The sequence below is a fragment of the Hoplias malabaricus genome, chromosome 3 (assembly GCF_029633855.1).
Source record: "Hoplias malabaricus isolate fHopMal1 chromosome 3, fHopMal1.hap1, whole genome shotgun sequence".
NCBI lineage: Eukaryota > Metazoa > Chordata > Actinopteri > Characiformes > Erythrinidae > Hoplias > Hoplias malabaricus.
The window spans coordinates 1,171,534-1,198,163 of record NC_089802.1 but is presented as its reverse complement, the minus strand read 5'-3'; the positions used below and the strand labels follow the sequence as shown (position 1 = coordinate 1,198,163).

Below are 26,630 nucleotides of genomic sequence, written 5' to 3'. Positions count from 1 at the left end.
TTGAGGCCACAAAAAAATATATTGAGGCCACAATATAGTATTTCGAGGCCACAAAATAATATATTGAGGCCACAAAATAGTATTTTGAGGCCACGAAATAATATATTGAGGCCACAAAATAGTAAATTGAGGCCATGAAATGACTGTGCACCCTGACAAAAATTGTGTGGCCTCAAAATACTATTTCGTGGCCTCAAGATATTATTTTGTGGCCTCGATATATTATTTTGTTGATCAAAATACTATATAGTGGCCACGATAGGCTAAATAAACCCACCATGTCACCTTAGGGGCTCCGTAGTATACTGCAATCACCGGCCACCCTTTGCACTACAGTATTTATATCTGCTTCAGGTTCTAAAGTGCTTTGTTTTTTTTAATGTTTCTACTCACTACAGAGCTCATTCATTTTAAACAAGTGGCCCTGCCTAAGGCTTTTGCACAGAACTGTGTTTATTTGTATTTATGTCAGCAAATGTGTAGCACTCTTCAATTCATTGAGCAATCTTTCATCTTGTGATTCAGTCTGTCAGGTTGTTTCCTGCTGCTGCTTCGTTTATGATTCACAGTACGGGTCATGATCATGTGGTTATTAGTAAGAAGGAAATCACAACTAGGACATGAGATATGGTTTATTCACAAGGGTGTGTGACCATGCATACACACACACAGACACACACACACACACGCACGCACACACACATAACATAACATACATGTACAACTTTTCTCTGTGGGGCTTTAATAAGACGAACGGTCAAAGAAGCGACTGTAGTTTAAATGTCAAAAAATCTAAATTTCACCAGCAGCTCTGAGGTCCATGTGACTCCTCAATGTAGAGGAAATCAAGTCATATATGTGGAGTCTACGCTTAAACAGATACTTGTCATCAACCCAGAACTGCTATATCAGTGCTTCCCTATAACTTAACTGTGTGACTGCATTTAAACAGCGCAGAAAAGTGACTTCTGTAGGTTTTTAAAACGGTGTTACACTGTTAAAAAAAGGTGCTACAAAAGATTATTGGAACGATGCCATAAAGAACAATTTTTCCTGATACATTTAAATGGTTAAACATTAAGATCGAGTGAAGGTTTTTTAATCTCTAGGTTCTTCACATGCACACGTCTCTTAAATAAAGTGGAACAAAAGGGATTTTTCTACAGCGTTTCTCAGAAACATCTGTAGCACTTTGAGTGTAAATTTGTGAATACATAACATTGTATGTACAGGGCTGGGCCATTCAGGGGACCACCTTAGGAACATGAGGGGTCCAACCATGTTAAGAGCTTGGTAACGCATGATATTCATTATCTCAGCTGTTCAGAATGTACAGAGGTCATTTGCAGACAGAAAGGGAAGTGCAGGGAAAACCTCAGCTCAGCATATAATTTTAACAATGAAAAAAACGGAACAGCGCATTACCACCACTCTACAACCCATAGACACACACACACACACACACACATTCAGATCCAACCAAACAGTGCATCTGACTTTTTACTACACATTCTTACACACTCTGCCACTGTTAATAAATTATGTACGTTTTGTGCTAACGATGAAACAAACGGTGACAAGTCAATTACCACGTTGTTTAAAGGAAAAACATGTAAAAATATTCTCACCCTCTTCCACAAGGGAACACAGTTCTGACGACATTCTTTGTGACAGTCCTTGGCCAAAACAGCAGAAAGATCAAACCCCACAGCAGCGTTCTCCTTGGTCTAAACAGCCCTGTTCAGAAAGATCGGTTTCAGCGCCTGTTCCTTTAAATGGTAATGAGCCGCTCGCTGTTCACACTGACCCTGAGCCCACAGCAGTGAAGAGACAGGAGCTCTGGTTTTTAGCTATCTGCACTCTTTTTACTCTTATTTCTCCACTGTTGTTGTGTGTTTTGTTCCATTTAACTTCGTCATTGTGCTCTCACATAAACCTGGCTCCAGCGCTGTGATTGGAGAGACTCAGATGAGGGGGCGGGGCAACTCTGAAGTCTCTGCAGTCTACGTAAGAGCCATGAGATGTTTTCTGACTTAGGCAGCTTACAAAAAAAAACTGACAAGCTCCAGATCTCCAAGAGAATATACAAATGATAGAACAAGCTATTTTTTTATATGTCTCCTTTAAATTCTGTACAGACATCTTTGAGCGTATGAAGATGAGTCAATAATGTAACTAGTACACCTACATACACCCCCCCCCCCCCACACACACACACACACTTCTGTCTGATATTCGAGTCAGTGACTGTTTGAGACTGCGTATGTCTCCGTTTGCTCTCTGCAGGTTTGATGAAGCTGGAGGCCAAGCTGGAGGGCAGTAGTGTGATCAGTCACTCTCAGGGTCTCGTGGGACGTCTGGAGACACTCCTGCTGCAGGGGAACAGCAGTGATGTGTCCCTACGTGTGGAGACGGTGGATGGGGATGAAGCGAAGCAGTTTCAGGCTCATGCTCTGGTCCTTTCCCTGCAGAGTCCTGTCTTTGGCTTTATGCTCCAGAACCGGAACTCCAGCATCCTGCTGCTGCACGAGAGCCAGGACTGTGTGGCCGTCTTTGACAAGTTCATCAGGTCAGCAATATCCAGAGGAAATCAAACATATTGTTGTTTTGCAAAAAAAACAAAAACAAACAATATATATATAATGACGAAACACTTCATCATTTTAAATATAAAAGATTTATAATGTTGCATTTACATTTATGGCATTTAGCAGAGCAAAGCATTTTGAGTCTTGCCCAAGGATCTTTATTGTGCAGCATAATATACCAACAGCTGTAACAAACTCATATTTAGCAGGTGGACCTTTCTCCACAAGGGGGCACCACTAGCAATCAAACAGCTTCTTTTGTTGGAGAGAAGTAGTGCTTCAAATTACTGTTCCACGGTGTGTGTGCGTGTTTTGTTCTCCCTGTGTTTGCGTGGGTTTCCTCCGGGTGACTGTCTGTGAGGAGTGTGGTGTGTTCTCCCTGTGTCTGCGTGGGTTTCCTCCGGGTGACTGTCTGTGAGGAGTGTGGTGTGTTCTCTCTGTGTCTGCGTGGGTTTCCTCCGGGTGACTGTCTGTGAGGAGTGTGGTGTGTTCTCTCTGTGTCTGCGTGGGTTTCTTATATCATAATATGTCACTGATAAACTAGCCAGATTAACCAAACCATTTTGGACTTGTCTGTGCACATGCATGAAGGGGTAGTGTAGGAGCAGAGATTGTGATCAACACTCAGCAGCAGAATGAAACACACATTCAGAAAAGAAATGTGTAGTTATTACTCAGTATCAACTCTCAGTGGAGCTCAATACAAAAGCACCACCTCTGCATGTGAAATCTGACAGTACGCCATGGGAAACGCACACTATGGTCCTCTAGAGGTCAGCAGCAGAACAGCAGTGGCCCGAGGAACAGCCACAACACGAGATAAGATCAATCAAACATGGCTGATTGCAAATGAATCTGTTCTGTTGAATTTAGTTTCCCCTACAGTAAATAGAGCAGAGCAGATTAATCTATACTGTGACTGTTTTTCAAATCGCACGCCGATACGCCCTGAGAAAGGAAGTCTATGGGGTGATACGCCTCACGTGTTTGTTTAGGGAACAGACTTGTACCATATTTCACTGCAATTTTCGTGTTTTTCAGGTTTCACAGAGTATTACACACAGTGCCTTGAACATATTTATTATTATTTTGTAAAATATTGAGTAAAAATCTAAATAAAGCCCCTTTAAATCTTAAATTTTTCAAAAATTGAAACACATTTATATTTCCCCTTAAAGTTTTTATTTCAAGGGCAAAACAATACTTTATTTTTTTATAAAATAATGTTTATTACATTATACTTTTATTATATTGTAATAATACATTTTATAATACTTTTATTTTGCAGTTTCACTCTAAACTGTATATTGACTAAAGGTTTGTACACTGTTAGTAAAGTGCACACACTGTGGACACAGATGTTCAGTTGCACATTGGTAGTCATCGTGTCTAACCAGTGAGAGATGAAGTTCTGTCCAAAAACGGTTGGGATGAGTTGAAGTGGTGTTTGTCATCCAGAATTATTCATCCAGTATCAGTACCTAATGTCAGTACTGCTCTCATGGCTGAATGCTATTCAGGTCCTCACAGCTATGTTCCAGAATGTAGTGCACTGTGGATTAATACACTTTATTTCAGGAGGTATGTGAGATGAGCTGTGGTATGTGTCTCCATTGCTGCGGGCGCTGTTTCTCTGGCAGTGTTTAAGGGTCCTGAGATTTTAGCTTAAAAAAAGCCCCCGGACAAAACCCAAATACATAAATGAAGCGCATGAGAGTGAGAAAAGTCCAGTGTGTTTTCTTTGACTCACTCACAAAACAAGCACCAATTTCATTAGAATTTGAACTAGAGCCAATATATTTCTATATACACTTAACATTACATGCTTTATTCTACACTCATTTTCCATTTTATCATCTCCCCACACCATACAGCAGAACTCTGTAGTCCGACAATTACAGACTGTACATCATCTGTTACTCTGCATACTTCGTTAGTCCCCTTTCATCCTGTTCTTCAAAGGTCGGGGCCCTCAGAGAGCAGATATGATTTGGCTGGTGGGTCATTCTCAGCGCTGCAGTGACACTGATGTGTGTTGGGCTGCTATGAGTGGATCAGACACAGCGGGGCCACTGGAGTTTTTAAACGGTGTCCACTCACTGTCCACAACAGAGCAATACACACCACCACATCAGTGTCACTGCAGCGCTGAGAATGATGCACCACACAAATCATTTAAGAACAGGGTGAAAATGGGGCCGTGGTCCTTTTTTACGGCTTATAACATAACTCCGATATTAGATTTTTTCTGTTCTGAAGGTTCACAGGTGATAATAATAAATCACAGATATGTCCTAAACTGACCTTTAAAATCAATAACGTCACATGTGTGATTTACACGCTTCACAAACAACAATAAAAACATAATATTTATGACGCAGTTCTTCGTTGGAGTAGTGATGCACTTCTGTAGAAACTGGATTACGTATGAAGACCACAGCAATGCACGTGTACTGTAAGTAAAACACAAAAACACATGACCTGAGCTGTGCCCAGTGCCAAGTGTGAAATGTGACCTAGAAATGACAATATTTACAGAAGACGACGTAGCACCTATTCTCTTTTTGGTGACTAGCTCTGACCTTTTCAGTGTTGTGTGGACATATATATATCAGGGGTACAATAAAGTTTTAAGCGTTTTTGTGTGGTGTATAATGGGTATTAAAAAGTTCAAACATTCTCCTGTTCATTTGTCATTTTATGGTAACTGTTGTGTGTAATTAAAAAGACAGTTGTCCATTTATTCGACCAAAAAATGTATTGGTCACGAAAACATGCTGCAGAATGTTATTGATTTCATTCATTCATTCATTCATTATCTGTAACCCTTAACCAATTCAGGGTCGCTGTGGGTCCAGAGCCTACCTGGAATCATTGGGCGCAAGGCGGGAACACACCCTGGAGGGGGCGCCAGTCCTTCACAGGGCAACACACACACACACACACATTCACTCACACCTACGGACACTTTGGAGTCACCAATCCACCTACCAACGTGTGTTTTTGGACTGTGGGAGGAAACCGGAGCACCCGGAGGAAACCCACGCAGACACAGAGAGAACACAACCCAACTTCCTCTCAGACCGTCACCTGGAGGAAACCCACGCAGACACAGGGAGAACACACCACACTCCTCACAGACAGTCACCCGGAGGAAACCCACGCAGACACAGGGAGAACACACCACACTCCTCACAGACCGTCACCTGGAGGAAACCCACGCAGACACAGGGAGAACACACCACACTCCTCACAGACAGTCACCCGGAGGAAACCCACGCAGACACAGGGAGAACACACCACACACCTCACAGACAGTCACCCGGAGGAAACCCACGCAGACACAGGGAGAACACACCACACTCCTCACAGACAGCCACCCGGAGGAAACCCACGCAGACACATGGAGAACACACCACACTCCTCACAGACAGTCACCCGGAGCGGGAATCGAACCCACAACCTCCAGGTCCCTGGAGCTGTGTGACTGCGACACTAACCTGCTGCACCACCATGCCACCCCTGTTATTGATTTGTTTTGCAAAATATAATATTGTATTTGAGTTTTGCTTTAAACCATTTTTGATTTTGAAAACATTTTCATAATTGGGGCGGCACAGTAGTGCAGCAGGTAGTGTCTCTGTCACAGCTCCAGGGACCTGGGTTCGAGTCCTGCTCGGGGTGACTGTCTGTGAGGAGTGTGGTGTGTTCCCCCTGTGACTGCGTGAGTTTCCTCCGGGTGCTCCGTTTTCCTCCCACGCTCCAAAATCACACGTTGGTAGGTGGATTGGTGACTCAAAATTGTCCGTAGGTGTGAGTGAATGTGTGTGTGTCGCCCTGTGAAGGACTGGTTCCCCCTCCAGGGTGTGTTCCTGCCTTGCGCCCAATGATTCCAGGTAGGCTCTGGACCCACCGCGACCCTGAACTGGATAAGGGTTACAGACAATGAATGAAATGAATGAATGTCAGTTACTGTTGCTGGACCAAAGCTCAAAAAACACTCAACTGAAGTGTGCCAATGTTCTTCTGAACCCAAACAAGTGAATTTCAGAGTGTTATTAACCCGTCTCTCTCTGCAGGTACCTGTACTGCGGTGAACTGTCTTTGCACATGGACCAAGCCATTGCTCTTCACAAGCTGGCCACTAAGTACGGTGTCTCAGACCTCCAGCAAGGCCTCACTGAGTACATGAGCCTGAACCTGGCAGGAGCCTCAGGGAGTGGTCATGTCGTGGACTGGTACGAGTACGCAGCAGCGGCAGGAGACGAGGGTCTGAAGGCCACCTGTCTACAGTTTCTTTCATGGAACCTGTCATCGGTTCTGAGGAGTGCCCACTGGCCGTCTGTCAGCGCAGAGCTGCTCATGGCTCTGCTGCGTCGCTCTGACCTGGTGCTGCAAAGCGAGCTGGAGCTGTTTGAGGGTCTGGAAGCCTGGCTGGTCCAGAACGATCCGGAAAGTTTGACTGTGGAGAATGCTCTCCGTGCAGTGCGCTACGCCATGATCCCACCGCGGGAGCTTTTCCGCCTGCAGCGCCGCTCTCACATGCTGGCACGGTACCAAGAGTCAGTGCGGGACCTCCTCTTTCTGTCCTTCCAGTTCCACTCGGCATCTCCACTGCAGCTGGCCAAGTTTTTCGACGTCAACTGCAGCCTGTTTGTGCCGCGGAATTACCTAACGGCATCGTGGGGCACTCCCTGGGTCATTAACAGTCCAGCTAGGGATGACCGCAGCACCACTTTTCAGACCCAGCTTGGGCCCAGTGGCCATGATGAGGGGAAGCGAGTAACCTGGAATGCCTTGTTCTCACCACGCTGGCTTCCTCTTAACCTCAGACCCATGTACAATGAGCAGGGAGCCATGCATCAGTCCCAGTCGGTGCAGCCGTCCGTAAGTGCAGCACGGCCTCGCATTATCATCACTCCCACCACCTCCAGCGCAGAGTTTGCAGGTGTCCACTTCCAGAAGACGGTGATCGTATCCACCAGGCAGCAGAGCCAGCTCGTGGTGCACCATGTATACAACTTTCACCAAAGCACAGAAGAAGCTGGGGACTTCCTTGCCCATGTGGATCTGCAGCAGCGCACCTCTGAGTACTTAACAGATGGGTCACTGCACCTGCACATCATCATCAAGCCCCTCTATCAGACACTCATTGCTATTAAAAAGTAAATGCTAATGCTAAGTGTGCTAACGTGCTAATCAACACCAGAGACGACAACAACAGCTGCAAAATCTCAAAGCACTGACGTTCTTCAAATAAGAAATGAGGGCTGACTTCGGATGTAAAGAGAGCACAGATTTTAACGAACGTGACCATCGTCAAGACCCTCTAACAGACTGTCACTGTCTGACATGACACAAGTAAAAGCAGATGACTCATTGGTAAGTAGAGACCTAACAACAGTGGATGTGCCTGTAATGACCAGTAGAGCCCCATCAGCATGTGGAATAAGAGATCCATCACTCAAACCTCAATTTGGACTCAACCCCCAGAGACTCAAGGTTCAGCTCGGACCCTGCTCCCAAAGACTTGAGACTTGACCTAACCTTGCAGTCAGAATTCTCAAGCATCCACTTGCATTCGCAACTCACAGATTCGAGACTTGACTCAACACACCGAGGCTCAAATTAGACTCAGCTCAGAGACGTCACACGCCCCATACAACTGTCATCGACATTTGCGTTCACACATACAGCTCCTCTGGGGAAAGTCTGAATAGTTTCTGTTACTGTGCATGTGTGACAGGGGATTAAGAGATGCGAGATTCAACATGGATTGCATCCAAAGACTCACAACTCAACCAGGAAAATCCCGAGAGTCTTCAGATATAAGACAGCAGCTAGGTTTTAAGAACATGGACGACTATTATTATTTCTCCAATGATTAGTAAACCTTACGTGTGTCAACGAGGATCGTCATTCGCCATCTCTCCAGAACACACACAGCTATAAAACGGCTTGAAGGGTTAAGAAAGATTTAATGCATTTCCCCAAAGATCAGACGAATGCCAGAAGCAGCACGGTGACAGCCACCTGTCAGAGCGAGTCCGACTAAAAATCACGGCTACTGAGTGTCCACCTGGCAGCAGCCTAATTACTGCACACTGTCTCACTGCATTGAAATGGGCCTGACATCTATAGCCTGCAAATGATTACACCCATATCACAGGCTCAGACACACAGCTAGTTATTCATATGGCAACCAGACAATACACATCCCACTTCGGGGCTATCATTTACTCCACTCTGAACAACTTGCAGTCTTTTCTAGAGGGACACGGAAACAATGAACATTGTTTTTTTTAGTGTAATTTGAATAGACGCTATTGTAAATACAACTCTATATCAGACCACTTACACGTTTATAATCTCATGCATATATATAATAATGTGTGTTTCAATTTCTTCTTTTTAGGTGTTTTGCACAGAAAGTAGCCACATTAATCTTAATAACTCCTTCAATCTTTTCCTATTGTGAGTAACTATGGCTCGGCTGAACTGTTATTATACTTCGTAACATTGTATTAATATATTAAAATGTAACATGGTGCAGTGTAAATGTGTAATTACACCCTTTTAAATCCTGTGAATTAAAATCAAAATGTTGAAAAATGATGAATTTGCATGGAATAGACTGGCTTTTATTATTTTAGGGATTATTTTACCTGCTCCTTAAAAGAGTGAAGGAGAAAGTAACTGTAAAACATATTGAAAAACTGATTTTAGAGAATTATAAAAATATAAAATAAGACTAAGAATTAAACAATATATCACTTTATTTGCTGCACACAGAGGAATTTGTTCTTTGCATTTAACCCAGTCTGAGCAGTGAAACACACGTTTACACACACTAGTGAACAGTAGGGGGCAGTGAGGGGCACATGACTGGAGCGGTGGGCAGCTCTAGCCACGGCGCTGGGGGGCAGTTGGGGGTTAGGTGCCTTGCTCAAGGGCACTTCAGTCATGAACTGCCGTCTCTGGGGATTGAACTGACCACCTTCCAGTTACATGCCCAGTTCCCTAACCACCTGGCCACAGCTGCCCCTAGTCTTTTATATGATATATATAAGGCTTTATATAAAAATATAAAATAAGAGTTGGATCTCCCAGTGATACTGTGTTGTACATGTACTTTGATTAATAAATAAATGCACTTTTACACACACACACACATATATAATATTTTATTTTAATATTATTATTTTTTTAAATATAAATTCTTGGTGTGTTTTAAAAAGCAATCTTCTGAATCTGGGCTTAAAATGTACTTTTTATTTAATATAGTCTTTTTATTTTTAAGTTTCTTTAACTACTTACATTTTATCCCAAAAACACGAAAAATATGACAAAACTAAAAAAGAGGAGCAATTAAATAAATAAATAAACTAGACGGAAGCAGCACAGTGGGCGTGGCCTAGCTGCGAATGAGGAAAAGGTGCCCTACGCTCATTCACTACAACTCCCACAATCCCTTTCGCGAGCATTTCTCTTTTTGCAGGAAGAGCGTGTTCTTGCTCTCTCTCGCACACTCTCTCTCTCTCACTGTGTCTTTCTCTCTTTCGCTCTGTCCATCATCATCATCCTCATCATCATCATGCCGCGCGGAGCCGACTACTTTCTCCGTGTTCGCTGAGGAGGGCTCTTCTCGTGCAAAACCAGAAAAATAAACCAAACAAACTACAAAACAAACCAAACAGACAAAAGAGAAACAGAGCGTCGCGCGCGGCGTTGCGTTGCGTTGCTTTGCGCTGCGGACACGGCGGCGCGCGCACCTTCAACCCCCCCTTAAACACACAGATAGACACATACACACACACACACAACCATAGAGAGACACATTTACACACGCTACGAGCTCCACCAGCAGCTGCAGCAGGTACAACCAACTCCTGAGACCGAACTTGCATGCATTGTTGTGCATCTGTTGCAAGAGCGAGCGCGAGAGGGTGAGGAATGGAGGGAGGGAGCGAGAACGAAGGCAAAGTCTTTCGCGCCTCCCCTCCCCCGCACCAGAGCAAAGGGGAAATGTCCGTGTCCAAAGGAGTAGGTGAGTACAACTCGCCGTGGTGCGTTGCAACGGCGCTCGCGGGGCTTCTTTTGCATGCTTTTTGCACGCTTTTGCAGGCGCGTGCACGCGTGCACCTTCTTTTCGTGCGGCTTTTCGACGAATGCAAGTGCAGCAGAAACTTGGATGGTTTTAGGGAAAAGAAAGAAAAGGAGTGGAGTGGAAGGGAAGGGAGGAGAAGGAGGAGGGAGGGGGGGGGGGTTTGCTTTTCGTTTGCATTGCATTGCATTTCCTGTTTTAAAGAGCCGTCGCTTAAAAAAAAAAAAAAATAAAGGACCGTCTGGTTTTCTTCACCTTTTCTCCTCGCTCGTGCGTGCAGTCGACGACGACTGTTGGTGTGCACGAGCCGGGATCGGTTCTCGTATCTTTGCACACACGCCTTTTTGGCTCTCCCTGTTCAGGAACTAAGCAGCTAGCTTTAGCAGTGGCAATGCGAAGGGAGAAAGGGAGGAGGGAAGGTGGTGGGGGGGAGTTGTGCAACGAGCCCAAGTTAATACAACCGTGCCTTACGTTTCCCTTTCAAGTTTTGAAATAAACCAACGCATGCAATCCTTTTCCTGCACGATGCAATGCGTTGGTGCTACTTTGCTCCAGGTTGCATGCACAAAAGTGCATGCACTAAGCCAGGCTCTCGTGCACAGCCAGTGTGCGTGCATGCCATGTCCCTGTGAGCGGAGAGAAAAAAAAAGGGTGGTGGAAAATTTGCGCCCAAGTCTTTTTTGTTGTTGTTGTTGTTGTTGTTGATATGTTGTTGTCGTTACGTTTGCGCCCGTCCACGCGCGTAATGGAAAATGACTGGGGCGCCCCCCTGTCCTGAGCTTTGTCCCAGCAGCGGTAGGAGCAGTAGCAGCAGGCCCGTGCAATAGGTGAGCTCCACGCATGCAAAAAAGAACCCAAGCTAAATATAGTGCGGTGTTGCGAGCGTGCACACTGCTCCCAGCATTTCGAGGAACCAAGCAAATGTTCCTCCTCCCAAATCCTGCGCCCAGAGCTGCCACCCAGCTGCAGATTCCTCTGTTGCCTCTTGTGCAAGATTCCTGCAACTTGATTGTCACTCCACAGGCCAGTGAGCTGCTGAAGAGGCCCTGTGTGCAGTGACTTTTCCCTGGTTTGTCTCTCCACGAGTGCTAGGAGCGTTAGAATTGCACAAGTGTACGAGCACCTTTGGGCCTAATGGATTTAGGACAGGCTGCTGCTGTTGGCAACAACAGTGATAGGTTGTTGTTGTTGTTGTGGTGTTCGGAGCATATCAGAGATAATCACTGCCACGGATCACCTTCAGCTTTTATTAGAAAAAAGACGTGATTAGATTAAGTGTGAAGTGTTGAATGAATTCAGGGCAGAGCTCTGCAGCTTGATTGTCACCTACAGACGAAGGCAAGCGGTTGAACAAGTCTTTAGCGCGAGGAGTTTTTCCTGCTTTCTCTCTCCAGAAGTGAACCAGCATGTATGCATGCATATTTAGGCCTAATGGGTCTCGACTACGTTGCTCCTTTTGCAGGCAAGGCCTACAATGACTGTAACTAAGCTGGTGCATCAGGTTTTGCAGCTGGAGGTGGGCGATATGGCCGTGTTTTATTGGTATTGTGATTGTGATTGGTTTTGTTGTTGTGATACACACTATGGATTACAAATTTATAAAGGTTTTATTATAAACACTCACTCAACACTCACAGTGCAGCATGTGATAAACAGTAAACCGGTAAAACACCTGTGAAAATGTACCCAGAGTTTTGGTGTTTTTCAGAACAGTTGTCAATGTGTTGCTAATGTATTCCACGCGAATAAAACGATATATCCTGATATATACCATGCAGTTCTCCTAACGTTGCGTGGTCCTACGTCTGTAGAATGGTGAAGCAACTGTAGGTAGCATTTCCACCTTAATATTACCGCTTCAGAAGCATTGTAATGTCTCACTGAGCTCTAAAAGTGAGAAAACACTCCCTGCTGTTACTCTCGGCTCAGCACTGCAGAAACTGCACTATGTAACTTTTGAAGGAGAGTACGAAATCAACCCTTTCCCCCCACCCTTGATTTCAGGACTCTACTTCAACACTCTGCAGCTGTGGTGGGAGCCCAGGAGCAAAAAAATCTTACCTACTGTTCCTTTAAAAATGGTCGCTCTGGTAAACAGTATCTGCAAAGAGTCTTTAAATATCGCAGAATGCTATTGGTATCATTCAACCTGTAATCACAGGGCCATTCTGGGATTTGCCGTAGAGATTGCAGAGAATCCGGGTGGACATGCCAAGGCCCAGACCCAGTGGTGAGCTTCTGAATCCTTTGCAAGAATTCATGGCACTCAAATGTTATTCCCTGTCGGAAGGGGAGTGGTGGTGTTGGTGGTGTTGCGTAACAAGGCCACACCTGGCTCTGTTTTCTCAGGTTTGTTCTCAGGTTTGCTTTAAAGGCTCCTCTGTGCTTGGACGTAGGCACAAACCTGTACCTGTGCAGGGGCAGATTGGGAGTGTCCAGGAAATGCTTAATGGAAAGGGGAAGACTGTGGCGTTTCTCATGAGCTTCAGTTTTTTCCGCTTGCCGCGTCATGGTGACGAGACGAAGCTCTCCATTCATTGTCATAAATAGCTCTGAGAAGTGGCCTCAGGTCTTTCAGGGTGTGAGGGCGATGGCACAGTGACTCACGTGTCGGTTGATAATGAGGTTGATACTGAATGTAATCACACTACGGGGCGACTCTCAGAAACTTAGGGAAGACTCAGCTTATTTTCTTCAGCTGGGTTTTGGTGGTGGTGTGTATTCTGACATCAAAAGAAGGCTGAATGCGTGACTGCACTGTTTAGCTGGAATTACGGGAATTTCTGTGCAGGTGAAAGAGGAACCAGGGCCTGTTTACACTTTTAAATTGTGAGGGTGGTTATTATCACATTATTAAATTATTATTATTATAATTTACAGTGTCATTCATTTAACGTGTTGCTTTTATTGACATTGTGGTCAGTTCTGCAGCCTCGTCACCTGCCTGTCAAACCCACGAGGTCAATACTTTCTAAAATGTGTGGGGGCGGGTGCAAGTTACATTTCTCTTTTGAGTACAAGCATGAGTAAATAAGTGCTGTGATCAGCCGAGTGCTCTCTGCGTTTGATTGAGAACGGTGGGAAATGCTGGTTGCGTTGCTTTCAGTACGGCGGCTAAATTTGCGTCAGCGAAGTTTTGGCTGCTCGTCTTTATATTATTGGTGACATCTGGCCACTTTCTATTCCTGTGAACCTGTATTGCTTTAAACAGCTGTATAAATGCTGTAATGCGGTGCAGGAACGTCTGAGCATTATGTGCAGTTTGGATTTGAATTTGTGGATCGAGTGTCAGGAAATGACACTAAATAAAATCTCACTCGCCTCCGGAATAGACTGTGGTCTTTAATGGCGCTGTTATGAGGGTGTTTAGGATGCAGGGGGTACAAAAGCAACCTGTTGGTTTTGTCAAGTGTTTTTTTTTATTATTTATTTATTGTAGAATGTGCTGCAGGTGGATTAGGGGCCATTATTTTCATCTCATCAAATGTTGACTAGGCCAGTAGCTGCCTTCTGGCCACGTCTCTGTCTAGATGCTGTTGCACTGAACCACTCTTGGTAAAGAAAAATAAGGAAATAAGCAGTTTTCTTGGCACATGGGTCTTCATACTGAATCTTGTCCATATGCACATGTCCTGAGAGGAGTAGCAGCTTGGTTGTTATTAAATACCTGCCAAGATATGTTTTATTGGAGCTTCATTTTATGCAGGTTCATCCGCGACAACTTGGTGTAAAAAGAGAGGAGTTGAAATCAACTTTGAGGTGAAGCATGATGGTGCCTAAGACAGATAAATATCACTAAGTCACTGAGACAGCCTAAAGCAACAGCTCAGACATGGTAAGAGCATCTCAGCTGGGCTTTTATAAGGTCATATTTGAAACAAGCAGAGAATTGTGTTCAGCGTGTTTTGTTGTGCTGACTGTAATTTCTCTGGAGCGTCTTTCTTTTCTAAGCTGTGTATCAGTGGTCTTGTGTCTCGTGTCTGTCGGCCACTGCTTTAACTCTTCATCGCAGGATTGCGCGCTCCTCTCCGGCCACCATTGTGCTCCGTGCCGTGGCCCCAGCGTCACACAGTGGCTCAGTGTCCGGGTCGGGACTCGCCCCTGCAGCCGGGGCCTAAAGCCGCGCGGGGAGGCTTCCACGCTGCACAATTGTAGCGTTTGTCATGCAAATGGGCCCCCGCGCGTTTCAGGCGCGCACATACTAAATCCGCTGTTTCGACAGCCCAATTGTTGGTGGCCGTCCAGCAACACTGCATTTTTTTATGTTTTTGGCCAAGGGAACAATCCGGGTTGTTTTCTGCATTGTGCAGACGACCCGCCGGGCTGCTTACCTTCATCGCTGACTTCAACATTAAATCTGTCAGGGATCCACACCCAGCCCTTGCATGCAAATCCCTGTTTGCATGAGTGCGTGCACGTGCACCCGGCTGTTTTCAAGCACGGCCTATGGCGAGGATTGATGTGAAACTCTGTGGCTGCTTGCTTTTTTGATGAAAACACTCGTGTCGCATGTTTGAGGGCCTTGAAACGGGGTGTCGTGCTGAAAATAAGACGAGCCTAAATACTGTCTCCGCGGCGTTGAATCACTCGGGAGTTATCGGCCTGTTCGCTCTGCAGACAGAGAGGCCCTGCCTAGAGGGGGCACAACACGCTCTTTCTCTTCCTTTCTCTTTCATTCTCTCTCTCTCTTTCTGTCTCTCTCACTCTGCTTTGGAGGATATGAGCTATGCTAGGTTGCGCAAGCTGCACATTCTGACATTGATCTGTCTTATTGCAGACTTCTGAATAATTGACTGTGCACCCCCCCCCCCCCTTCCTCAGGAGTCCGCTGTGGTGTCTCTTTACGAGGGCACACGTAAAGACGCGTGTGTGTGTATATGTGTGTGTGTAGGCTTATCCGTCAGGTTATTGCACAGCTACGAGGGCCACATTTTAACTTGTGCAGCTAATGCTATTGTTAAAAAATAAAGAAAATGCCATGTTCCTGAACATTAAAAAAAGAGTAAGAGCAGAGGAATGCGTTGTGCATTGCGACCCTCTCCTCAGCTCTGCTGGAGGTAATAAATATCCTGGCGTAATCATGGAGCAATGGCGAAATGTGTTTGATATTAAAGTGGTGCACTTTCTTGGCCCAGATGCACAGTTTTGTTAAAGCTCTTGCACATGCAGGAAATAATCTCCCACATGCGAACAAGAGTGCCAATTCATGGGCGCTGCCGTGGCCAAAAGGTTATAGAGGTGGGCTTTGGGATTGGAAGGTCGCTGGTTTCAGTCCTCTGCACTGGCAGGAAGAATTGAGGAAGGGGAAAGGATGAGCTGTGCTTTCTCCACTTTCAACATCCATGGCTGAAGTGCTCTTTAACAAGGCAACTAACCAATCACGGCTCTGCGGGGCAGTTTGTGTGTGTGTGTGTACATGTGCATCACCACAGATGAGTTAAATGCAGACAAGTAGTTTCCCCAAAGGGGGTTAATAAACTATCTCTGCTTCTTCTTCACCACGCTGGTTTTAGGGAGCAGTGTTTCATTCTCATGGTTCCCCCTCGGCTCATCAGCGTTTCTCTAAATTAGCTTCTGTGTAATAAAGTCAGTGTATAATAGATGTGGTATTTGACGTTGAGGAATCTTTAGATTGGGCTGCTCGAATGCCTAGTATATTAGTGTGAATATAAAAGGTTTTTATGGGATTTTGGGCTTTTCGTATCTCTAGCTACTAAACAGACACACACAATACTTCCTGGGAAATGAGAGGAGCAAGAGTTTAAACCAGGCTAAAACAATATAACGAGTTATTCTTATTTATCTTAATATATGTAGTTTTTTTAAAGCTTAAGCAGCCTATCGAGCTTAGAAAAGTGGCTTCCTAAAACCTTTTTGAACATCAACCGCAACCACGCCATACACCCGTGTGTTTCTCTGTCTCAGTGAGTCATAACTCATTGACTCATGACTTTCAATGAATGTTTTTTTAAATAAATATATAAAAAAAGATAAAAACATCCACAACAACAAAAGATTTTTTAAATATTTGTCTAGGCCTTGAGTTTGCATGTCACTCAGATGTGGAAAACCTTTCTGCTGTGGTGATGTCCATCTCAGTCAAATGAAACATATTGGTGCCGCGCAGTGGCTTTAGGGTTTTTTGGTATTTACTTGTTCTGTATGATTTTAGTTGTTTATTACAGTTATATTTAACACTGTCCTGTTTCTACATCTGTGCACTTGCTGTTGAGGCATCTATCGAGTGTTCAAAATGTTTTGTTTACTGACAACTGAATAAAACAATTGCGTGTCACTCAGGCCGCTTAGCTTAGCTTAGCTTAGCAGCAGCAGCAGCTTTGAGGAGAATTGTGGACAGAGATTGAGTGTCAACAGGTCGACATCTGATCTTAAATTATTCCTTTTTTTCCACAACAGCCTGCACAGCGTCTGCCAAAACAGATCCAAGTGGGAATCTGTGGCACATCCTGCACTGACTGAACATGCCAAAAAAAAATCTGTGTTCTTCTTTAGCTGAGAACTTTCATCACAAATTAGTTCTGAATCTGGTCACTGGTGGTTACATAACTTCTTTGCAACGTAACCCTTTTTTCCCTGTGTGTGTGTGGAGAGTTATGTTTAAGTGAAATTGTTATGTATAAATATTAGGGTTATAAAAATGACAAAACTGGTAATATAATATAAATATAATAGTTTTCTTTTTATTAATTAACTCCTGTCTTAACACTTGTCTTTAGCTAAAACCTGCACCTAAATGTTTCTCATAAATTAAATCCCACGCCGTTTATAAGACAGTTATTGCATTTTCGCACCCAAGCTAACTGTGGATTTGGGTTATGAAAAAAATACTCACACTTCTACGTATTCAATACCTAAACTAATCAGTCATCTTATTTTATTTATTTCATTTATTTATAGTTACACTTATATAGATACACAAAGATGCTTTTACCCAGCCTCACTCTTATTCATGATATAGTCACGTATTTAGGGCACTGCAATTCCTGACATAGTCGCATATTTTCGACATTTTATGCGACAATATCACGATCATAAGTGAATTGGTAATTACCAAACCAACACTGTGACAGTAACAGGAAAACTCCTCCTCATTACAGGCGTCATTACTCATGGAAAAAGGCATAATGCGAATTACATAACATAGGTTCTTATTCCAACAAAGGCGTAAAGTATTTTATTATAGTATTTCTCCTAAGCAATGCTTATTATTGGTGTCCTACTTTAGCTTTAACTCTAATGAGAACATTTCTTTCACTTAACGTTATTTTGACTAATTTTAAAAGGTTAATACTGAAAAGGACATTTCTTTAGCCGTTATTAGCTTCGATATTTTAGTAAATAATGAATTAGTAACGTTATATTTTCCCTAAATAAAAATATGACAATGGTATTAATGGATTAATGGACGCCTTAATGAGGAGGAGTTTTCCTGTTACTGTCGCATAGTGTTTGTTTGGTAATTACCCATTCACTTATGATTGTGATATTGTCGCATAAAATGTTGAAAATATGCGACTATGTCACGAATTGCAGTCCCCTATAAATGTGACCATATCACGAGTGAGTGTGAGACCGGGTACTTGCACAGCGTACTCTGAACTAGGAACAACCGTCCACATGGAGGACTGCATCAGGCACTAGGAGGTTCACCCAGGATAGAGCACCAATCCAAACCTGGGCATACACACACACAGACGTACGTTCACACACACACGTGGATATTTATTACAAATTAGCTTTCAAGCTAAAAACATTTCTTCTTTTTTTTTATGCTAGCCCCAATTTCAAACCAGATCATGCGGATCTTGTAACTAGTATGTTGTTAAACACTTGATTTTCTCTGGAGATGGTCTTTCCTCTCACCTATTAGCCTCCAAGCTAACATCAAGCAATTTATTTCTTTAGTTATTAATTATTATATTTAAGTACTTTTGTATTAAATGTGGTTTTAGCAGATCTCCTTGCGCCCAGTCGGACTCCAGAGGTACAGTTGGACAGAGGTTTATTGATGTTGAAGTCTAGGCTAGGCTAATCCTAGAATCTTGAGTCCTGCAGAAAGTTTGCCATTTTAAATGCCCTGGTGCAGAGGGGAGAGAGACAGACAGACAGACAGAGAGAGAGAGAGAGAGAGAGAGAGACTAAGAAAGAGCTGGTGATGGCATGCTTCCCAAAGCAGCGGCTCTCAGCTCCAGGGTCTGCCATCTTTGGAAGTGCATAGTGTAGAGTGTCTTACAAACTGCCAGTGGTCGGGAGGGGGGGCGGAAACAGCCGGAGGCTCAACAGAGGTTATTTTCATATCTCTCTCACTCTCTCTTTGTCTTACTGCCTGTCTCTGTCTGTCTGTCTCTTATGTTTTTATTTGCTTGTCTGTGTATTGGTTGACCATGCTTATCTACTTATCCACCCTATCGTTTTCTCTCTGTCTCTCTCTGATTTGCTTGTTCTCTTTCCTCTTGTTCTGTGATTCATCCTTCCTCCTCCGGGTCCCTGAAATTCCTTGGAGGAACTCTTGGGATTTTTGGAATTCCGGGCAGTCTGTGAGAGGGGTTTTGAAGGTTGACAGAATGGAGCTCAGTGAGTTTTTGTGAGGAACTCGAGGCACGCTGAGGCTGAGTTAGTCACCAGCCAAATGCTCCAGAAATCATGCAGATACATGAGGAAAAACAGCAAGGCAGTGTCCTCCACTTAGGAGCACTTGTTATTTCAATGAAGAGAAAGATGTCCAGTCCTTTTACTTTCCTTTCTATAACTTACATGACAAGAAAAATCACATTCCTCTGTAGTGCCTTAAAGAATCTGGATCTACTCCATTCAGTGGGTTCCTCACATGGGGAATCGGTTTATTACTGAACAGGCTGCAACAAGATCGATTGCCTTAATGACGGGCAAGTAACACGTGACATCGGGACACCAGCCTGAAAATCCTGTGCCTGATTGGGATAGTGTTTAAACACTTGTCATGTCAAAATTGTCTTATCCATTCATGCGTGTCCAGTCAAAACACCCCAGTCGTACTGCCTGTTGACAAATGTCAGAGTGAGGAGTTTTTATGGGTTGAGTTTTAGCCCTCTGTACCTCAGATGTTCTATAGGGAATATCCTAACAGGGCAGATACACGTGTCGACTTTTTGTCTGACGTATGACTTATTAGTAAACAGTCGCTGGAGTGCTACGACAAACCTCTCTGTCACTCTCTGTCGTGTATAATAGCAAAATAATAGCTGAGGCTAGTGCTGGGCGATATGAGCATATCACTCAATATCACGATAAATTGTACATTTTACCACGATTACGATTAATGAACGTTTAGTTTGTTGTTGTATTCGTGACCCTCACAGTTCAGTGACGAGGCGTGTGCTGTAAATATGCTCCAGTGTTAAAGCTGGGATAGTGTTTCTAATGTCACTGGGAGCTTGTTCCTCTCTCGTTTTCTGAGCTCTGTTTATATTTGGTGTGTGATTGTGCTTTGGCTGATACTATTTTTTTCTTTAGATTTGACTTCTTTGTTCAGTCTCATCTTAATTAAAGTCAGAACACAACACGTTCAAACCACAGACGCTGTGTTTTTCTTTGGTACGAGATGCTGGAGTCGCTCGGTCGGCCTCTGTGTTTAGGTTCTCCTCCATGTGGCAGATAGGGGGCAGAATCACGTGACTACAGCCTGGTAGCGTGGTTTTAAAGGGACAGCACATGAACACACAGTGGGGATATAACAGAATAAAAATAATTGATTTAATCGATATTGACAAGTTTATATCAATGAGAAGTGCTGAATGTTGATTTTGATTAATTTTCAATTAATTGCCCGGCCCTAGATGAGGTGAATTTTGTTACGAAACTTTTGCTTATTTACAGATTAAAACAAACCCTGAAAATAAATATGTTAATAAACTAATTTTGTAAATAAGTCCAAAGACAAACTGCATCTCCATTAAACATTATAGGAAAAGGAAATAGGAATAGGAAAAGTAAATGTAAAAGATTTTCTGCCGAGTCGTTTTGGGGCATTTCTATTGGTCCGTTCATTATGAAAACTTCACAAACTGAGGAGCAGCTGCTGTGTTTAAAACTTTGTTTAAACTAAAAATTCACAAACTGGAGATGCATGTTTTTCTTTGGACAGAGATGATATATACGTTAGTTTGTTTATTTTGTTTGGAATAATGCTTTAAAGAGGAAAGATGTGTTCGGGAGAAAGAGTAGAAATTAGCTTCGGTCAGTGTTCTCTGTCCTCTTTCTCCTGTACGGGGCTTGGAAATGCACCTGGATCTTTGGCGTTCCTGGGCCCGTCCATTGCACCATATATTGGCACATTCGGCTTCACAATATCTGCTACTCATTGCAACATAAACATCTGCTGATTTCAGCACAAATGAGGCTTCAGTGTGTTTTGACACAGAGCTCATGGAAAAAGTACCTGAACTCTCTCTCAGAGAAGGAAAGAAAGAAACAAGGAAATGCAGATTGAATAAATGTAAGTGCTCAGATCCAACTGATGAAAATATCTTTCTGTGGCGTCTGTGAGGAAGTGCCAATCTTGTTCTTTTTCCCGTGCTGGTCAGACAATACTCGCTGGCCATTGTTTCCTGCCAATGCTGCGTGGTTATATAATCCATTGATCATGTTATAGCCTTTTCTAGTTCTTCTCAGTGCGGGAGGCAGAGTGTTTTGCAAACCTACTTCCATGGGAACCTTGTTTTTATGCTTTCTCCATAGAATACTTCCCCTTACAGCAGTGTTAGGATTGGCAATAATGAAAGAAATGCAGCTCGGATCAGCTGGTGGATTAGTCTGAAGTCATGTCTGAACCTATTCCTGTTTAATTTTGGCCACCGCTGCATTAGTGCTTTTTAAAGGGAGGTGTTCTTTTTAAGAGCAGCTGCAGGTTTGACGTACGTGTGTGTGTGTGTGTGTGTGTGTGCACTGTCCTGTGCAGCATGGACGTGGCGCCGAAACTAAGGTGTGTCCACATGATATGGACCTTTGCGACAAGAGCATTTGCTTACCGTAGCACTTCAATGGTTATGAGGATTGGCGAAGGTTGAGATTGTTCCAGAAGAGAGTTTTAAAGAAGTGCAGTGAAGAACCTTCATCTTTTCATTCCGTTTCAGTCAAATGTGTCATATCTTCCTTTCCTTTTGAATGAAGAGTGTGTGCCATGCTTTTAGGTGTTTTGAGGGGGCGCTGGATAATTTCAATATTGCAATACGCTGCTTTTACGCTGTGAAACCAGTAAATCGTGCGGTTCTGCTGTATGATACGCTCCAGCCAGTTTTAAATGTTCTCTGTAACCCGTCCTTTTGCTTAGAGCAACTGTATGTTTATTTTCTTGGACAGAAAAGCAGTTACACGACTGGAAATGGGGGTTTTACATAGTCTTTCAGTCACCACACGTGTGTGACACCCTCTCTTAACTGAACAAATGGTTTTAAATAACTTTTATTTTATTTTTTTAAATGATAGATATTATTATTTAATGCCACACAATTTACTACAAAATGAAAGCAGAGCAAAGAATGTTTGAGTTCTGAATTATGATTCTGTCTCTCTCACACACACACACACACACAGACATGCATGCACAAAACCACTTAAAGACTTCCTTGTTCTCCTTATTCGTAGTTTAACAGAGGTGTTGGGTGTTCCTCAGACGGCAGAGTCCTGAAGAGAGAATGAGAGCTCAGATTTGTGAATGTGTGCGAGTGGGTGATTTGCATGGCTGCTTTACTGCAGATGAAAGCTGTCCTTTACTCTGTAGAGCGTGCCACTGCCTGTCCCATCATCTCCAGCCCAGTGTCTCTCGCCCTCGCCCCCCCCTCTCCCTTTTCTTTCTCCCTTCTGCTGTTTTTTCCACCTTTTGAACTGTTTTATTTCCTTGTCTGTCCTTTTCCCTCTTGGCTGGCTTTGCTTTACATGGCATTTGGTTTTCTTTCTCACACTCTGTCTCTGTCTGTCTGTCTGTCTGTCTGTCTGTCTGTCTGTCTGTCTACCCCCCCCCTCCCCTTTCTACTCTGACTCTCTAAAGAGAATGGAAAAATGACTGCTTAGCCAGAACACTCGGTTACCCCCATGACAGCTGAGGAGCGTTTGACATGGCATGGCTCTGGTTGTTATATTTGGCTGCTGTGGGGCTGGCCTTTCTGATGCTTACGTAATCGTTTCTCAGCCCTCTGCAGTTCAGAAAAAGAACTGAAGCCTGTACACTTCCTAACTTCTTTTTCTCCCTCCCCTCCCGTCCTCTCTTGTCTTTCTGTTTCTTGCGTGATGACAGCATGCAGTAGCTTATTAGACATCAGGCCGTGGCAGGTGGTAATTGTCAGGATTAGGATTGTCAGGATTGTTCGGTCTGAGGCTGGTTGGGCGTAGATAACTAGTTCTGCTGGCCTCGGCGTATGAGGGTCAAGCTATTCATCTCCAGTGTGAAACTGTAACCGAAACCGAATAAGTACACACTCGCTGAAGTGCCTCCTTTGATACACTCTCTGTCTCTGCGTCCTGTCATTCATAAGAACTGTGCGTTTTTGCGTGGGTTGGTTGAAGCGAAAGGGGGGTGGGGGGTGGCGCCGAGTGTCAGTTTTTTGTCACTGTTGTGTGTGGAATACTGTTGTGTATTCAGGTGGAAGGAGATTCTCCTGACCTTAAGCAATGAAGCTGTTGTGGGTAGAGGTGCTGGGTATGTGGGTGGTGCAGGGGCATGACTGGCCAGGGATACAGCAATCTGCTTCCTGCAGGTGACTGCTCCGGATGGACAAAAACTCACCACGTGGTCCCCTACAGTTACACTTCCTGCATGCCATGATCAAATCTGATAAGTGTTTAAATTAGTTGAGCTCATACATATTTTTCAGTTTTTTAAAAGTAACTATTGGTTTAGGAAGATGTAGCTTTAACCGGATTTCTATTGCACCACCGTCGCCTCCAGTTGTGCCTCCAGCAACAGACAACAGTCACAAAACACGGTGTTAATTCCAGCACAATACAAGTTTATTTTTCAGGTGTCGTGTCCGACTACAATCATGCAACACCTGCACACCATTTAAATCTAATGCACTTGTATAATTCAGGGGATGTTTCCTCGTGGTTTGCTAGCTCTCTGGTTTGTTTGGACACTGGAGAAAAGGCCTGTGTTCATACTCAGCCCCAGCTCTGTAAATGGGACACGAACAAAGTGGCTCAGACAGAGAAACGCACTTCCACTGTTTGACTCCTGAAGGAGAAGTGAAGGGAGGGTTGTGAGTGTTTTCCTGTTGTGTTCAAACAACAGCATTCTTTCTCCAAAATCGTGTACAGCACCTTTAAATTAAGCTGAATCCACCTTGTGTTGTTAATGTCCAGGTTTAAGTACCATTCAGACTGTAGTCCATCTGTTGTTCTGCATACTTTGTTAGCCTCATTTCTGTCTTTGACAATCAGGACCCCAAGGGACAACCACGTTTGGTGTGTATTTGTGAACTTGTGTATATTAAGTCTGGTCTGGTCTGGTCTGGTCTGGGTGCTGTTTCCCAAAACGAAACCAAATGAAACTGAATACGTTGTTTCTGATTAATTTAAACAGACTTTTAAAAATGGTCAGTTTAAGAAAGTTAGACAAACACATTTAATCGCAAGCTTTCCACCAATCGGTTAAATCTCAGAAATCATGTCCAGCTCAAACGAATGTCCTACATTTATGTATATTGTGTGTGTGTGTGTTTAACTTTTATGTATATAATGTGTGTGTGTGTGTGTATTTAACATTTATGTATATTGTGTGTGTGTGTGTGTGTGTGTGTGTGTTTAACTTTTATGTATATAATGTGTGTGTGTGTGTATTTAACATTTATGTATATTGTGTGTGTGTGTGTGTTTAACTTTTATGTATATTGTGTGTGTGTGTGTGTATTTAACATTTATGTATATTGTGTGTGTGTGTGTATTTAACATTTATGTATATAATGTGTGTGTGTGTGTGTGTGTGTATTTAACATTTATGTATATTGTGTGTGTGTGTGTGTGTTTAACTTTTATGTATATAATGTGTGTGTGTGTGTGTATTTAACTTTTATGTATATAATGTGTGTGTGTGTGTGTGTGTGTGTATTTAACATTTATGTATATTGTGTGTGTGTGTGTGTATTTAACTTTTATGTATATAATGTGTGTGTGTGTGTGTGTGTATTTAACATTTATGTATATTGTGTGTGTGTGTGTGTGTTTAACTTTTATGTATATTGTGTGTGTATTTAACATTTATGTATATTGTGTGTGTGTGTGTGTGTGTATTTAACATTTATGTATATATTGTGTGTGTGTGTGTGTATTTAACTTTTATGTATATAATGTGTGTGTGTGTGTGTGTGTGTGTATTTAACATTTATGTATATTGTGTGTGTGTGTGTGTGTGTATTTAACATTTATGTATATTGTGTGTGTGTGTGTGTATTTAACATTTATGTATATAATGTGTGTGTGTGTGTGTGTGTGTACATTAATTCCTGTACATCACCTTGTCTGGAAGGACTGAATACTTTGCATTGACAGATTCTGGTTCTGGTGAATGATGTTGGTGCATTGCGCAGGTGATGACACTGATTTGGTAAAATATTAATCTATGATAATTCCACACTACACTGCACTGTGCATGCATGCATCATTGTGGTCACCCACCAGTGTCAGCAGTGACTAAGTTTGATGATAAAACCGGCTCGGGTTCTTTCAGGTCAGCCTTCTCACTATTAACAAATATGAGTCACTCAAAAAGAACATGAATGTGAAGTGTCAACTGTCCTGAAGACTGGAAAATCTGTATTGAGATTTAAAGCTGGTAGTGTGAAGGTAGCAGCCTATTTTTCCAGTGTGTAGTCGCATCCAAACCCACTGCATTCCTCGGTCAGAATTAGATCTGTAGGGAGGTTGTGTGTGTGTGTGTGTTTTTTTTATCACATGAATGACATATTTTATAATGTCCAAAATTATAAACAGTGTAGTCTTGGCACATTTTAAAGCAACAATAGGTAGTATCGCTATCTTAAAATGAAAGCTCCAGAATCAATGTGGTGCTTCACTGACCCGTTATAGGGAGAATAGACCCTCTGTCATTGTTACTCAAGGCTTGGCACTGCAGGAACTGCACTGTGTACCTTTTGGGGGAGAGTAGGAAACAATCTTGCCCTCCCCCTTGATTTCAGGACAGTGCTGTAAAAGTGAATTACACGCTGCATAGTGCTCCTTTAATACATACCAAATCTGACATAGTGCTCCTTTAAGTTGGGAATATATCCTAATGTAACAGAACTGATGAACTATTTAATTTAGACCAATCAGAAGCAACCAAACATTCATGAGTTGTGACATCACAACCATGACCCACAGGTAATCTAGCACACCACATTCAGCATTAAAGTGTCAACCCTGAGAAGGTGGATATTTTGGTAGTAAACAAAAGCACAGTTCAATATTGGATGTTGGATATTCAATACTACTTTAACCAAGTACAGTCTCTTTAACTGGAGCCCTGATACTTATGACACGATACAGGAATTACACTCATCTTCTCCAGTATCCGTTCTGCTTGGATCAGCTGAATGAATTGCCTTTAGCCCCTACTTAGAGGCGAATATGTGAAATACAAGAAGAAGGGGAAGGATTTTCGTGTTGTCAGCCAAACTGCTATTTGTTGTAGATCACATTCCACGCTCTCGTTTCCCCAGTGAAAAGTCAGTAGATCTAGACCTCCTTAAGACCATTGGAACAGAGACGGTGTGGAACCAGACTGTTTTCACTGTTCAATAAACAGATGCGTCTCCAAAGTAACATCTTTACAGGAGAAGGCAAAATGCTGTTATTTTTAATGCAAGGTAATGTAGAGATTTAAATCCAAGTCATTTAGCAGCATATCATTTAAACAGAATTTCATTAAACAAGGAAAACCTGAAAGA

At 43.1% G+C, this 26,630-nt stretch overlaps 2 protein-coding genes across 2 annotated transcripts in view; both read left to right on the top strand.

The window, feature by feature from the left end:
• The first annotated feature begins 2,291 nt into the window (after nucleotides 1-2,291).
• btbd17a (BTB (POZ) domain containing 17a) lies at nucleotides 2,292-7,757 on the top strand. The gene is made up of 2 exons (XM_066666442.1): nucleotides 2,292-2,569; nucleotides 6,668-7,757. The coding sequence occupies exons 1-2, from the start codon at nucleotides 2,292-2,294 to the stop codon at nucleotides 7,755-7,757; spliced, it is 1,368 nt and encodes a 455-aa protein (XP_066522539.1).
• Nucleotides 7,758-10,061: 2,304 nt separating this feature from the next.
• The window catches only part of map2k6 (mitogen-activated protein kinase kinase 6), a 34,422-nt gene continuing 17,853 nt past the window's right edge, over nucleotides 10,062-26,630 (top strand). The window contains exon 1 of the mRNA XM_066664372.1: nucleotides 10,062-10,635. Coding sequence (XP_066520469.1) covers nucleotides 10,542-10,635 — 94 coding nt within the window. The 5' untranslated portion in view covers nucleotides 10,062-10,541. The remainder of the gene's footprint in view (nucleotides 10,636-26,630) is intronic.